The 13,038-nt window shown below is 49.0% G+C and overlaps 2 protein-coding genes across 18 annotated transcripts in view; both read left to right on the top strand.

Moving 5' to 3' along the window:
• Positions 1 to 13,038, top strand: part of SELENOS (selenoprotein S) — a 219,340-nt gene that overhangs the window by 89,712 nt on the left and 116,590 nt on the right. The window lies entirely within an intron of this gene.
• The window catches only part of PCSK6 (proprotein convertase subtilisin/kexin type 6), a 191,290-nt gene that overhangs the window by 89,509 nt on the left and 88,743 nt on the right, over positions 1 to 13,038 (top strand). For 16 of the 17 annotated variants that reach the window (XR_012415496.1, XR_012415495.1, XR_012415497.1 and 13 more), the window contains exons 7-9: positions 1,090 to 1,262; positions 6,238 to 6,450; positions 10,125 to 10,225. Coding sequence is in view for 10 of the 17 variants with exons in the window: in XM_045396062.3 (XP_045251997.2) it covers positions 1,090 to 1,262; positions 6,238 to 6,450; positions 10,125 to 10,225 (487 nt within the window). In the remaining 7 variants the exon portion in view is untranslated. The remainder of the gene's footprint in view (positions 1 to 1,089; positions 1,263 to 6,237; positions 6,451 to 10,124; positions 10,226 to 13,038) is intronic. The other variant, XM_073996859.1, reaches the window with a different exon arrangement.

The following is a 13,038-nucleotide window of genomic DNA, read 5'->3' as shown; positions in this document are numbered from 1 at the left end:
TTCTCAGATGCCTTCTCTGGGGGAGGCACTGTTGTTTGGGCGACTTTCTGGCTGCAGAGGGCAACCAGTGATAAAGGCAGATGTGAAGTATGAGGCAAGAAGGGAGACCCCTGGCTGGGATGGCAGGCATTGGGAGAGACTTGTGGGAGCCCCTCACCCCTCTCTTTTTGGGGTGCTCTTGAGGAAGCTGGACTCCCCACCTCTACAGACCCCTCCAGGGTACATAGATCCCAAACCCAAATTGAGATGAGCTGGCTAGCGAAGTCCAAGACCCCAGTCCCTTCCATTATAACCTAGAGTGGAGGCCTCTGTCTTCCAGGTTGAAACCTCATTATTTGGTACATCGTAAGTTGTACATCAGAGTAGAATTATAAAGGAAAGAGAAACAGATGTGAACTCTCAACAGCTGGGAGAGTTGAAAAGGCTCTGGAGTTCCGTTATAGAAATGTGCGTTTTAGCTGGCAGTGGTGTCTCACACCTGTAATCCCAGCACTTTGGGAGTTTGAGGCAGGTGGATCACTTGAGGTCGTGGAACTTTTCGAGACCAGCCTGGCCAACATGGCCAAATCCTGTCTCTATTAAAAATAAAAAAGTTAGCCAGGCATGGTGGTGTGTGCCTGTAGTCCCAGCTACTCGGGAGGCTGAGGCAGGAGAATCACTTGAACCCGGGAGGTGGAGGTTGCTTTGAGCCAAGATTGCACCACTGCCCTCCAGCCTGGGTGACTGAGTGAGACTCTGTCTCAAAGTAATAATTATTATTATTATAATAGTTCTTGTTTTTTAAAATAAGAAACAGAAATATGCATTGTTAGATACCAGCAGGACATCATAGCACTGAGGGAAACTAAACTCTCTCTTTAGGAAGTAGCTTGGTTTCTTTTGTTGCCCTGGCCTGAGTTGTCATTTTAATTCTTTCACATCAGCCAGCATGGAGAAGAGGAGCCAGTTTTGCAAAATGACAGGGAACAGTCCCTGCTGGGGAGGGACTCTGTGATACAGTGTCCTTGTGTGAGTTTCCTGGGCCCGGGTTCCGGTCGCTGTGTGCCCGGAGCACTGGGTGCCGACATTGAGCCTCCTCTGTGCTTTCAGGCATCCGCATGCTGGATGGCGACGTCACAGATGTTGTCGAGGCAAAGTCGCTGGGCATCAGACCCAACTACATCGACATTTACAGTGCCAGCTGGGGGCCAGACGACGATGGGAAGACGGTGGATGGGCCCGGCCGACTGGCTAAGCAGGCTTTCGAGTATGGCATTAAAAAGGTGTGAGTAACCCAGGGCTACAAGGGAGCACTCTGGGACAAGGGTGACAGTAAACATTTTTAACAATTAAATACCAGAGTGACACTGGCCACAGCCCTGAAACCAGACTGGGAAGACTCTGCTGTGCCAGGTGCCAGGGCCAGTGTGGAGGAGTCACTTGGGGAGTCTGAGAAGTGGCTCTTTACCAATGAGAGCAGAAGTGTTTTTGCCTTGTTCCAGAACAGTTGTTCCAGTGACAACCAGGTGGTCACTGCTAGCACGACCCTCTCTGCCTTGGAGTTTACCTATCCCTGGCTGAAGGGGGGTACACAGGTGGGTGACAGGGGTCCAAGGCAGCTCCCCTGGCCTGTTACTTGGACTATGCAGGGGCCTCGGCCCACCTGCCCTTAGAAACACCCAGCCGTGGAACTTTCTGCATTCATCGCGGGGTATGTACTCACCCAGGCCGCACTGCAGCAGGAAGCAGTGGTCAGGGTGTCCCCTACCAGCACACAGCCCAGCCCAATTCGAACTTCTCCAGGAGAACCTCACAAGGGGCTAGGCAGAGCAAAGATGCTTCTCTGCTGATGGGCCAAGGGGAGGCTGGCAGGCTCCTGCGAGGCCACCCGCCAGCCACTCTGTGGTCTTTGGTTCCGGATCCTTGTGTGTCAGGAAGGCTGAGGAAGGGGGAGTGGGTGGCTGCAGATGAGCCAGTTCTTACAAGCAGGGTGGCAAGGCAGATTTCTGGGTGAGAACAGCTTCTTGGAGCAGGCAGACAGAGCTGTGGTCAGCTTCCAGGAGGCCCTGGGTGGCTGAACAGGCCCCAGCCCAAAGTTCAATGTGTGGTCAGTGACTGTTGTATGGAGTGGGGACAGGGAGTTCCAGCAGGAAGTCCAGGCTTCTCTGACTTCTCCTGTGGGGGATGGGAGAATGGGGAGGTGGTGGCAGGAGTCAAGCCCATTAAATTTATATCATTTAAAATATTTTTAAAGTTCTCGTCGTATTATAACCCATGCATAGTGATTACACAGTGGCTCATAAACAGCTAATAAGTCAGTGAGATAATAGGAAGAGATTATATTGCAAACAGTCTTTCTCTGCCTCTCTGTGCCCACCCCCGAGTCCTGTCCCACAGAGGAGGAATCTGTTTTTAAACTGTGTTCATGATTTCCTTTCTCTAAGTAATATCATTTGATTGCTTTCCTGGGTGCATTGAGTTTGGTCACTATCTATTACTTTCCTCTTATGGGGATGAGCATTTTTCTCTTAGAAGACCCCCCAGGCCTGCTGCCTTGCTGCCCTGCTGCCCTGCTGAAACCCTGGAGTTTCTTCCACTTCTTACCTTTCCCGGGCATCAGGCCTACACTGCATCTTCTACCTCCTGCCAGCTGCACCCGCCTGCACCTCCTCTGAAGGACTTGGTGTCATTCTGCAAGTGTGAGACAGAAGCTTCCTCCTCTACTGCCCCCACCCCCCAACCACTCAGGGCTTGAATGCCTGAGAAACCAATGACCAAATACGGGGTATCTACCCCCATGTCCCTCCAAGTTTAGTACTCACCCAGACACTCAATGTGAGAAGGAAAATTAAGGAAGAGGGGCAGTGTAGACACACACATGCACGCACACAGCACGGGACCTAGTGTGCATCCTTGTGACACTGGACAGCTTCCTTTGTCTCCATTCCTCCAAGAAAACACCAAGGCAGCTTCAATCAGGCTGCTGAGCCCTCAAGCCAGGCCCGAGGCTGGGCCGAGTGAGTGCTGGCAGACTCAGGTATGACCAAGTCCGCTGCTATCCACCAAGAACTGCCGAATACATAAATCACCCTTCCATTACTTGGCTCCCAGCCCCAACTCACTGGATCGCTTGGATCTCCGTCTTGATGACAAACAAGACATCCTAAAAATTAAGCTAAATTTAAGCTTCGGAGAGGGTGGGTAAGCTGGAGATGGCATTTCCTGCATAGAACATATTGCTTTGGATGGGGTTACTGTGGAGCGTCTGTCATTTCTATGGGATGATTTCCAAAGATGGAGCTCCTAGGATGAGGCACCCTCTCTCCAGGAGGGGTCCTGGTGGTTTGGCAGTGATCGTTTGGGCTGTCTGGTTCACTGAGCCTGTGCGCGGCTTGGGGAGGTTGGAGCTGCAGAGGGATCTTTGCATTCTGAGTTCTGAGCAGTGTTGGTTTCATCCAGCTGTCAGGGGAGTGGGAAAGTTGCAGAGGGGACCATGTGGTTTCCCCTCATCCTTGTCACAGTTTCGTGAAATACTGAGGTCATTTGATTTTTTTTTTCGTCATTTGGAAGTAAAATATGTCATACAGAGAAACTTAAATTGCACCTGTCTCAATCTGTCACTGAAAATCCTCCTAGAAATTTGATGATCTCAAACCAAACCACATTCCCCCATCTGTTTTTCCCCCTTGTGGCCCTATTTGTCACCTACAATCTTCTGTAAAATCCGACTTTATCTTTGGTAGATGATGTGGTCTGGTGGTGGGAGACTGCAGAAGCTGTAACTTGGCATAAAGATCTGTTTAATGTTGGTCCTTAGGAAGCCTTACTCCTCTCACACCTGGTTATTCAGAAGGGCGATTAGACATTGCTGTGGCTAAAGACACTGGCCGCCTCCAGGTAGCCGGTGTTTGCTAGCCCTCAGTAGCAGTGCTTCTGAGCTCATGAAATGAGCTCTCCCTCCCCAGGGAAGACTCTGAAATACGATTTGATTGGGTTGAAGTTGTGAGTTTACTGAAAAGAAGTGCAAGTTCACGGCTAGGGTTGAAATGTCCCCTACAGCTTCTGTCCCATGGCTCCCATGAAGCCACTGGAAGATCTGGGAAATGAAAATAAAGTCTTCAGAGACAGTTAAAACATCTCTACACTCCTCAGATCTGACTGTTTCCTCACCTCATTTCCATGTCTCCTTCCCAGAAACCGTTTTAAGGAGGGGAAAGGTTGTTGATACGTTGACACCTATGAGGGTGGGTTGGTCTCATAATAAATGCATGGTGCATGCTGTAAATGCAAACCTTGAGCATTTCAGGCTCTTGGTATTCAAAGTGGGGTCCAGAGCCAGCAGCACTGACATCCTCTGGGACCTCATTAGGGATGCACACTCTCAGGCCCACCCTGGACTTTGGGGTGCAAGTCTGCATTGTAACAGGGTTCCCAGGTGACTCCAGGGTGTGCACATTCAAGTTTGAGGAGCACTGTTTTTGGCCATTCTCTCTGCTCCTGGAACAGTAAGGTTGCATGCTCCACCTTGCAAAAGGACATTTTATGAGTCATTTCAAGTGGGGTGGGGAGTTAGGAGTGGCAGTGTCTAGGACTAATTCTCACCTGGAATAAGGAGAGGCTCTGATGGGTTAAATACCTTTTGATTTGCATTGTAGTTGCTTTAAACCGGCTTCAGCTGAATCTCTTCCTGCATGTAATCACATGCACACACACACACCACCTTCCTGAGCTCTTTGTGCCTTCTTCTCAGAAGGTTAGCTTTTCTGGGAGTGACCTTTCTGTTGAGCTCTTGGCCACTCAGACAAGGTTCACCTTGCGGATGCAGAAAGCAGAGTGGACAAGGCAGCCTTAAGCAGCGGGGCTGCGTGGGCTTCAAGAACTTTCCTGTGGGCTTTCTTGGGAGCTTCAAGTTGGAGCTGGAGTCTCCTTGGTTTACAAACCTCCATGGCGTGAGTGTACAGAGCAGGCAGGTCCAGTCATTGTGCTCCGAAAGTGAGTGTGACATGTTTGGTCAGCAGCAGACTTCAATTTGGCTCTATGGGGATTGCAGAATTGGGGTGCAAGTTATCTTTAAATTGGCCAATTGTTGAGCATAAGTATAAATTTCCTGCATTTGTTTGGGAAGGAGGGTCCTCAGTAGAGATGTGGTAGCCAGCTAGTGGCTCCAGTTTCCCGTGGAAGTGGACGCTGGCCCTGCTCTCGGGCCAGCTGTGTACCACCAGCCCATCCAGCCATCTGGACTATATTGGTCAGTTCAGTCTTCCACTCGCTAATCTTTAGCTGGTATTTGTGGCTGGAATGATTCTCATTGTGGTCAGAAATCATCCATCCTGTGGGTATGGGATAGAGCAGAGCTTCAGGAATCTGCCCTGACCAGCTGCTGTCTTTCAAAGACTTGCTTGCTTTTGTGTGTACGTTCTTAACAATGTACACCGGTGCACAGCTGGGCATGGCAGCGCACTTCTGTAAGCACAGCTACCCTGAAGGCTGAGGCAGGAGGATCTCCTGAGCCCAGGAGTTCCAGACCAGCCTGGGTAAGACCCCTGTCTCCAAAAAAAAAAAAAAAAAAAAAAGGAAAGAAAACCTACACACAAATGAGGCCCTTGGCTAGTGATGTAAATCAGACCACCCTGATACTTACCCACAGCAGAGACCATGGGGAGCTCTGACAGGACACCCACAAGCTGCTACCAGCTTCCTGGACATAACCCTTTTCACCTATTCTGTCTTCACCCAGAGTTCATGGTCCTATCCCTCTCACTATGCAAGAAGGGTACTTCTTCAAGTATGTTTTCCAGAAAAATCATTCTTTTCCCCACCAGACCAGCTCTTTCAACCCAGAAAAATTAAAGTTATAAATTCCACCATCATCTGTAATCTCAGTGTTATTTGCAGCACTGCTAGGTCTCTTTGATCCTAGGTCATTATAATGGAAATGATAGGCATGGCTGTGGAATCGAGCAGCTTGTGTTGGGACCCTGGATTTTCCTGTGAGGAACAGAGGAGTCTTTCTGGCCGCTTTCCCCCTTATGAGCCTGGGATTCTGCAATTTTAGGGCGCTGCCACAGGCAAAAGCACACCATTAAAATCGAAACAGCCCCCAAAACCATGCTCTCAGCAGCATCCAGATGGTCTGAACGCACCCTTCTTATCCCCTTTGAAGGAACATTTGGGAGATGGGACTCTAGGTCGGGGGTGAGACCCACCCTACGAGGTTCTGGCTGCGGGGCTAAGCCTTGTTCCTCTTGTTCCCTCTAGGGCCGGCAGGGCCTGGGCTCCATTTTCGTCTGGGCATCTGGGAACGGTGGGAGAGAGGGAGACTACTGCTCGTGTGATGGCTACACCAACAGCATCTACACCATCTCCGTCAGCAGCGCCACCGAGAATGGCTACAAGCCCTGGTACCTGGAAGAGTGCGCCTCCACCCTGGCGACCACCTACAGCAGCGGAGCCTTTTATGAGCGAAAAATCGTAAGTTCTCCTGGCAAGTTGGAGTGCTTACAGTGTGTGCTGCAGCCCTCTGGGAATGAGTTTCTTCTCCCTTTCTCAGAAATATGGGTTAGATTGAGGCCAGATTATTCTGGATCCCAGGGTCCCAGCCTCACCCATCGGCAAACAATTTGAGCCTCGAGGTAAACCCCAGTCCCTTGGCAGCCTTCCTCGGACACTGGCTTTCTAATCTTTGCACAGAAATAGCAGTTAAACCCCTCTCTGGTTTTAGAGATCTAAAAATATTATTTAAGAATGAGGTTCCTTCTCATGATGTCTTGTTTTAACTCTGAAATTCTGTGGTCACATCTCTTGGAATCCAATGAACCCATCCAGTTCCAGCATGTACAATAGAGTAAGAGAAAGACTTGGTTTTATACTGAGACATTCTAGAAATCCAAGAGTTTTTCTAGGCATTCTGTTGCTACAGAAATACTTTTCCTGGACACTTTTAAGTCGAGCAGTGGTTTCTGTCTGTTCCACTCACTTAAGTGAACATAAGCATGATTTATCTTTTAAAAGGTAACTGTTTTAGTACTCCAGTAGAATTTATGCTTTTTCTTTCCCTACATACTTTCCTACTTAAACAAAAAAAAAAAAAAAAAAAAAAGGAGGAAGGGAGGGTTTCCAGTTCAAATTAATGCAGAATTGAAATGCACAGTCATTAAGTTGACTTGTAGACATTTTGAAAATGAGACCATGGAGCTGGCCAGACATGGTTAAATTTTAAAGCTCACTAGCATCTTTTCATTTCTCTGGCTGCTCAACCACATCTTTAGAAGTTATTCGCAAATTTATTTTTACACTTTTCTGTGGGAGCATACGGGCTTCCTGTTCTGTGCTTTGCTCCTCAGCGGCGAAAGGTCAGCTGCCATCGTTCCGTCACCAGCCTGGTAGCGACTTGGGCTGGTTAACTAAGGTATTAATTTGTTATTTTCCTTTTCTGCCCGAGTACGCACCCCTGGGACGAGCAGCTGAGATGCTGAATGGTGTCCTGTTTACGTAGAAATCCAGCTCCTTTGAGCCCAGACTTGCTGGGGTCTTATTAGACAGACACTTGTGCCAAAACCCAACATAGTCTTGCTGGCCGAATGGATGCAAGTTCGAATTCGCTAAGTTATGGGACAGTTTATAACATGGACTGCGTGCAGGCAGGATGGTGTCTGTCAACCCTGGAAGCAGGACTTGCAGCTTTATTTGCAGCACGAATCACGTCAGCATGTATGTTCGTATGCCATGCATGTGCATATGCCTTGGCTATAAAATGCTTTGATTTTCTTGCTTTCTTTCTTTTTAAATTCTCTTCCATGAGCAATAGTATGTGGGTAAGAAGGGCATAGTTTGGAGAGGGGTAAAAGGGAAAACATACTTTGTCTTGGTCGCTGCCCGGGAAGTCTGCTCTGACAGTATGAACAGTGTTATTTTCAGCTCTACCAGAGCCCGGGTTTTGCTCTGAGTCCTCTTAGACATACTCCAGGGAGACGAGTGCTGCTCAGGACAGTCGACGTATCACAGTCCCAGCATTCAGCAGGACTTTAATGGCAATCACAACCCTGTCCCCCTGCATTCTCTGTCCCTCTGAGTCTGAGGAATGTGAACAGGTGCCCACCTGGAGCGAGGGAGGTCCCATGGTGAGACATGACTCTTTATAGAGGAGTAAAACCTAAAGAAAGCATCTCTCACCAGAACAGGAGGGTATGTTCATTCACTGAACAGGAGCTGTATCCCAGGCATAGCACTAGGACTCAGGAGGGGCTGTCCACCTTGGTTCAGCCATCACTTCCAGGGTAGGCCCCTCTGTTCACTCCCCAAGACCACCTTCTCTGACGCTGGAGAACCAGCTGTGAGCCTCACATGCTCTTGGGAGCATGGCCTCCTGCCCAGCCACCCTAGTTTCTCCTCCTGGCCACCATTTACCAAGCACAAGAATGTTCAGGTGCCCAGCTGTGATCTGCCGAGAACCCCTGAAATCTATATCATGGTGTCCATTTGCATATGAAGATGCTGGGCTCAGAGAGGGGGCATTCTTGTCCCTTTTCCCATGCCCTCAGCTGCCCTCCCCATGTTGAGGTATCCTGGCCCCACTGAAACAAGCAAGGAGGAAGCTAGTCTCTGTTGGCATTCCTGTCGAATCTTCCTGTGTGTGTGACACAGGCCAGACCCCCACTTCCCTAGACAGTTGTTGGCCCAGCTAAAACGTGTGCAAGGAAGGTGCTGAGTTTGGAAGAGGATCTACATTGCTCTCACTGTGAAACTGATTCTCAAAGTTTAGGCAAATCGGCTACTGGAGCCCTGTGGTGGGTGGGTGTGACTTTCCTATTCCTGCCATAACAAATTATCGCAAACTTAGCAGCTTAAAACAGCACAAATTGATATCTCATGGTCCTGTAGGCCAGAAGTCCAGGAGTTTCAACCGAGTCTCTGCTTTGAGTCTTGCGAGGCCGAGGCCAAGGTGCTGGCAGGGCTGTGGTTCCTTCTGGAGGCTCCAGGGAGAGTCTGTTTCCTTGCCCACTTGGGCTGTTGGCAGCGTTGGCAAAACTCAGGTCCCTGTGGTTCTGGGACTGAATTTCCCGTTTCCTTGTTGGCTGTCAGCTGGGGCCCATTCTCAGCCTCTAGAGGCCACCCACATTCTTTGGCTTGCTCCTCAACGCCCTCTTCAATGCCAGCAGCAGTGGGTCTAGTCCTAATGCTTCCTCTCTCTGACAGCCTTGCTGCCTTCCTCTTCCAAGGTGAAGGGCCCTGTGGTGGCACCAGGTCTACTCAGAGAATCCAGGATCATCTTCCTGCTTTAAGGCTGGCTGGCTACCAACATTAACTCCATCTGCAAAGCTCATCGGAATAACACCAGGGGACAAAGATGATGGGGGCCACAATCCCACCTAGCACAGCTAAACCCACACAGGCTGAACCCCCAGCACCTGCTTCCCATTTCAGTCCAAAGGGAGATACACGTCAGCCCGAGCGGTAGTGAGGTCCAGACTCCATCCCACACCTAGCCTGGACCAGTGCCTCCGAGGAGGGCAGGCAGAGCCCCCAGCTAGCAGTGCCTGCCTTGTTGCCCTGCGCAGCCGGCCTTGGGAGGTCAAGAACACGCCAGGTTGATCTGCTTCTTCAGAAGGACATCCTGGTGGAGGACCCTACTTATGACCTGCTGGCTAAAGGCAGAAACTCTCTCAGCCACCTGGGTACCTCTAGCTGCTCTGAAGTCAGGGGGTGACTTAGGGGTCACTAGTGCGGACTCTGATGGTCTTGCCATGGGTATTCTTGGGTGTTGGTGACAGGGCACAAAGTCCAGCAGACCCAGGGAGGAGGACTTGTGGGGTGCTTCTTGGTTTCATGTTGTTTTACCATTTTTTCCACATGAGCTTCTGCAGTAGAGAGGGAACCAGCTGATCTATTATTATCAAAGCTTATGGTCTGTGCTCCCAGCTGGCCTCCTTGTCCCTCTCTGTCTTCCTGCAAAGTGATTTAGCAGGGAGCACCAGATGTTGTGGAAACCTGTGGTTGCTGAGAGATGCATTTGCCTAACACCTTATTTGTTCCTGGGACCCAGGGTCACGCTTGCCAGTTAGTGGCACCTGAAGTAGCCTTGCCTTCTCCAGAGAGTGAATTAGCCTGTCTGCCATCACCGCCTCACTGTGCTTGTCTCTCCCCAGGTCACCACCGATCTGCGTCAGCGCTGTACCGATGGCCACACCGGGACCTCAGTCTCTGCCCCCATGGTGGCTGGCATCATCGCCTTGGCTCTAGAAGCAAAGTAAGTTCCCACTTTCCTTTTTTTTAAAAAAGAAAAAGTTCATATTGTGGTAAAATACATATAACATTTGCCATTTTCACCATGTTGAAGTGGACAGCTCAGTGGCATTAAGCACATTTGCTGAGTTGTGCGCCCTGTTCCACCATCCCTCCCCCAGAGCTGTGTCTTCTTCCCAGGCTGAAACCCTATGCCTGCAGCCCTACCTACAGCTGCCCAGGTTAGTCAGCTCAGGCTGCCGTAACAGAGTCCCACGGACTGGGCAGCTCAAACAATAGAAATTTAGTTTCTCAAAGTTCTGGAGCCTGGAATTCCTGGATCAAGGTGTCAGCAGGATTGGTGTCTTCTTGGCTTGCAGAAAGCTGACTTCTCCCCTTCTGCTGTGTCATCTTTTTATAAGGACACTGGTCGTATTGGATTAGGGCCTACCCTAATAATCTCATTTTATGTTAATTACCTTTTTAAAGGCTTTATCTCCAAATATAATCATATTCTGAGGTACTGGGGTCTAAGACTTCAATGAATAAATTTTGGAGCGGACATAGTTCAGCCTATAACACTCCCCATTGACCCCCACCTTAGCCTCTGGCAACCACCATTCTACTTTCTGTCTCTATGAATTTGACTACTTTAGGTGCCTCATGTAAGTGGAATCACACGGGATTTGTCCTTTGGTGCCTGGCTTATTTCACTTAACATAATGTCTTTAAGGTTCACCCATTTGTAGTACGTAACAAAATTTCCTTCCTTCTTTTAGGCCATCCTGATGGACGTGAAGTGGTTTCTTCCTTAAAGCCCAAGTCTCCTACCTTTTGTAGGACACGGGGGCTGGTTGGGCCAGAGCCCAAGGCCTGCCTCTGATTCTGCACCTCACACCAAGATCACACTTTAGGTTGCTTTAGCTTCTTTTTAGGAACTTTCACTTGTAAATTGACAATCAAGAAAAACTCTTGAGTTGTGTATGTGTCGTTGGTTCAGACAGAAAAGCAAGTTAACTGCACATGCAATCATAGGGTCAAAACCAAATTGTACTTTAGTCATCACAACTGGCAGAGAACAAACTAGCCCTCTGCAGTAGCCATCTGTTGTAGATGAGTTTTTAAATAACTCAAAAAGAATGGTTGGGATGCCTAAATGCTTGTAATTACGTATGTTTGCATGTGGATTTGCACAAGACAAACTGAGCATAACACTCAAATGCTACCAATTTAACGAAGAAACAGTTTGATATTTTTAATTTCCAGGCCAAAATGTTAGCTTCTGTGTCCTGAGCCTCTTTTTAAAAATTCTAAGTAATTACTTGTTTGTGTGGAAACTCAAATTTGCATACTCTACCCTTCCTTGCACTGTATTTTCCTCCATTCCTTATTGGAAACATGCAAAGAGCTAAATAGAAAACAAACCCTGCTTCGGGACATGTTGTCCCCTTAAACTTGGTCAGTGGGCACATGAAAGCTCAGACGGTCATCTTCCTCATCATTTTAGCTCCTCCTCTGAAACATACAGGTGGCGAATCAGGCAAACATCATTTGGAACAATGTCAATCTAAAGCATTTCACACCTACAGGATTGGTCAGGGAAGGAACAGTTGATGTCTGCGGATTTGAAAGCCTGTGTTGAGCAGATCTGCAGCTTGGGATAGCTCTCGCCTGTTCTGGTTGGCCTCAGGACTGCCTTCTGTCTCTGTTCAGTACTGCTGTGGAAGGAACTGGGGCAAAGCCAGATGGTTCTGGGTAGAGATGCTCCCTAAGAGTCTGGGGAGGGCCCCCAGACAGTGTGCAGCCAGAATGAAGGAAGACCCACACGTGTTGGAATTCTGCAAAGGGAGTCCAATGGTTTTGGGACAGTCTTGGTACTTTTCAAACATCCCTTCTTCATCAAAAAACATTTGCAACATCATCTCTTAGACATATTTTCCGTGCAGTTATATTTGTGATTTTATTACTAGAGTCAAAAATAGAATAGATTTTTTCATAAGAAAATGGTTCCAAATTTTCTCACTCCCTGGACCCATTCTGTCCTCCACTCCAAAGGTCATACTTCCCGGCACCTAAATTCAAGATTTCCAGGAGGACTGGCTATAGCCGTCTTTGAGTAGGCTGTGCTGACACACAGCAGTAACTTGCCAGATTGCACGGGCAGCATGGGGTGTGGCCATGTCAGCACTGTCTAAATTCCAAAGCCTGCACCTGTGACCTCTCCACCAGGGTGCGTGGCCATGGGCTACTTGAGGCCTCAGAATCCTCCCCTAACAGTGAGGTTGGCGTGTGGGCTGCAGGAAGGCCAGTGGATGCAGGAGGAGAACAGGTGTGCCTGGCAGGGAAAGGCCTGGAGACTGGGCCACCAGACATGGATGGGGAGAGACAGCAAGGAAGCCAGTGACCAGCCAGGAGCAGCAAGAACACATTGGAGAAATCAGGGGAGGCCAGAGCTGGAGCCTGGAGAGTGTGAGCCCAGGGAAGGGGTGTACCCCAAGACTTAATGCCATGGGTGAGCTTCTCGTAGGAAAACAGGCAAAGAGGGGGCAAAGGGTGGAAGTGTACAGAGCAGCCGCCATAGAAAACAGTATAGCACTTCCTTAAAAAAATTAAACAGACTCCCCAGACGATCCAGCAATCTCACTTGTGAGTGTATATCCAGAAGGACTTGGGTAGATATTGGCACAGCCATGTTCATGGCAGCATGGTTCACAACAGCTGAAAGGTGGGAGCAACCCGAGTGTCCATGATGGAGGACGAGATAAGTGAAGTGTGCTCTGTACACACCATGGAATATCATTCAGCCTTGAAAGGAAGGAGATTCTGATACAGATTATG

This window comes from Macaca fascicularis, chromosome 7 (assembly GCF_037993035.2).
Source record: "Macaca fascicularis isolate 582-1 chromosome 7, T2T-MFA8v1.1".
NCBI classification, from domain to species: domain Eukaryota; kingdom Metazoa; phylum Chordata; class Mammalia; order Primates; family Cercopithecidae; genus Macaca; species Macaca fascicularis.
This window is presented reverse-complemented; position numbering and strand designations above follow the sequence as displayed.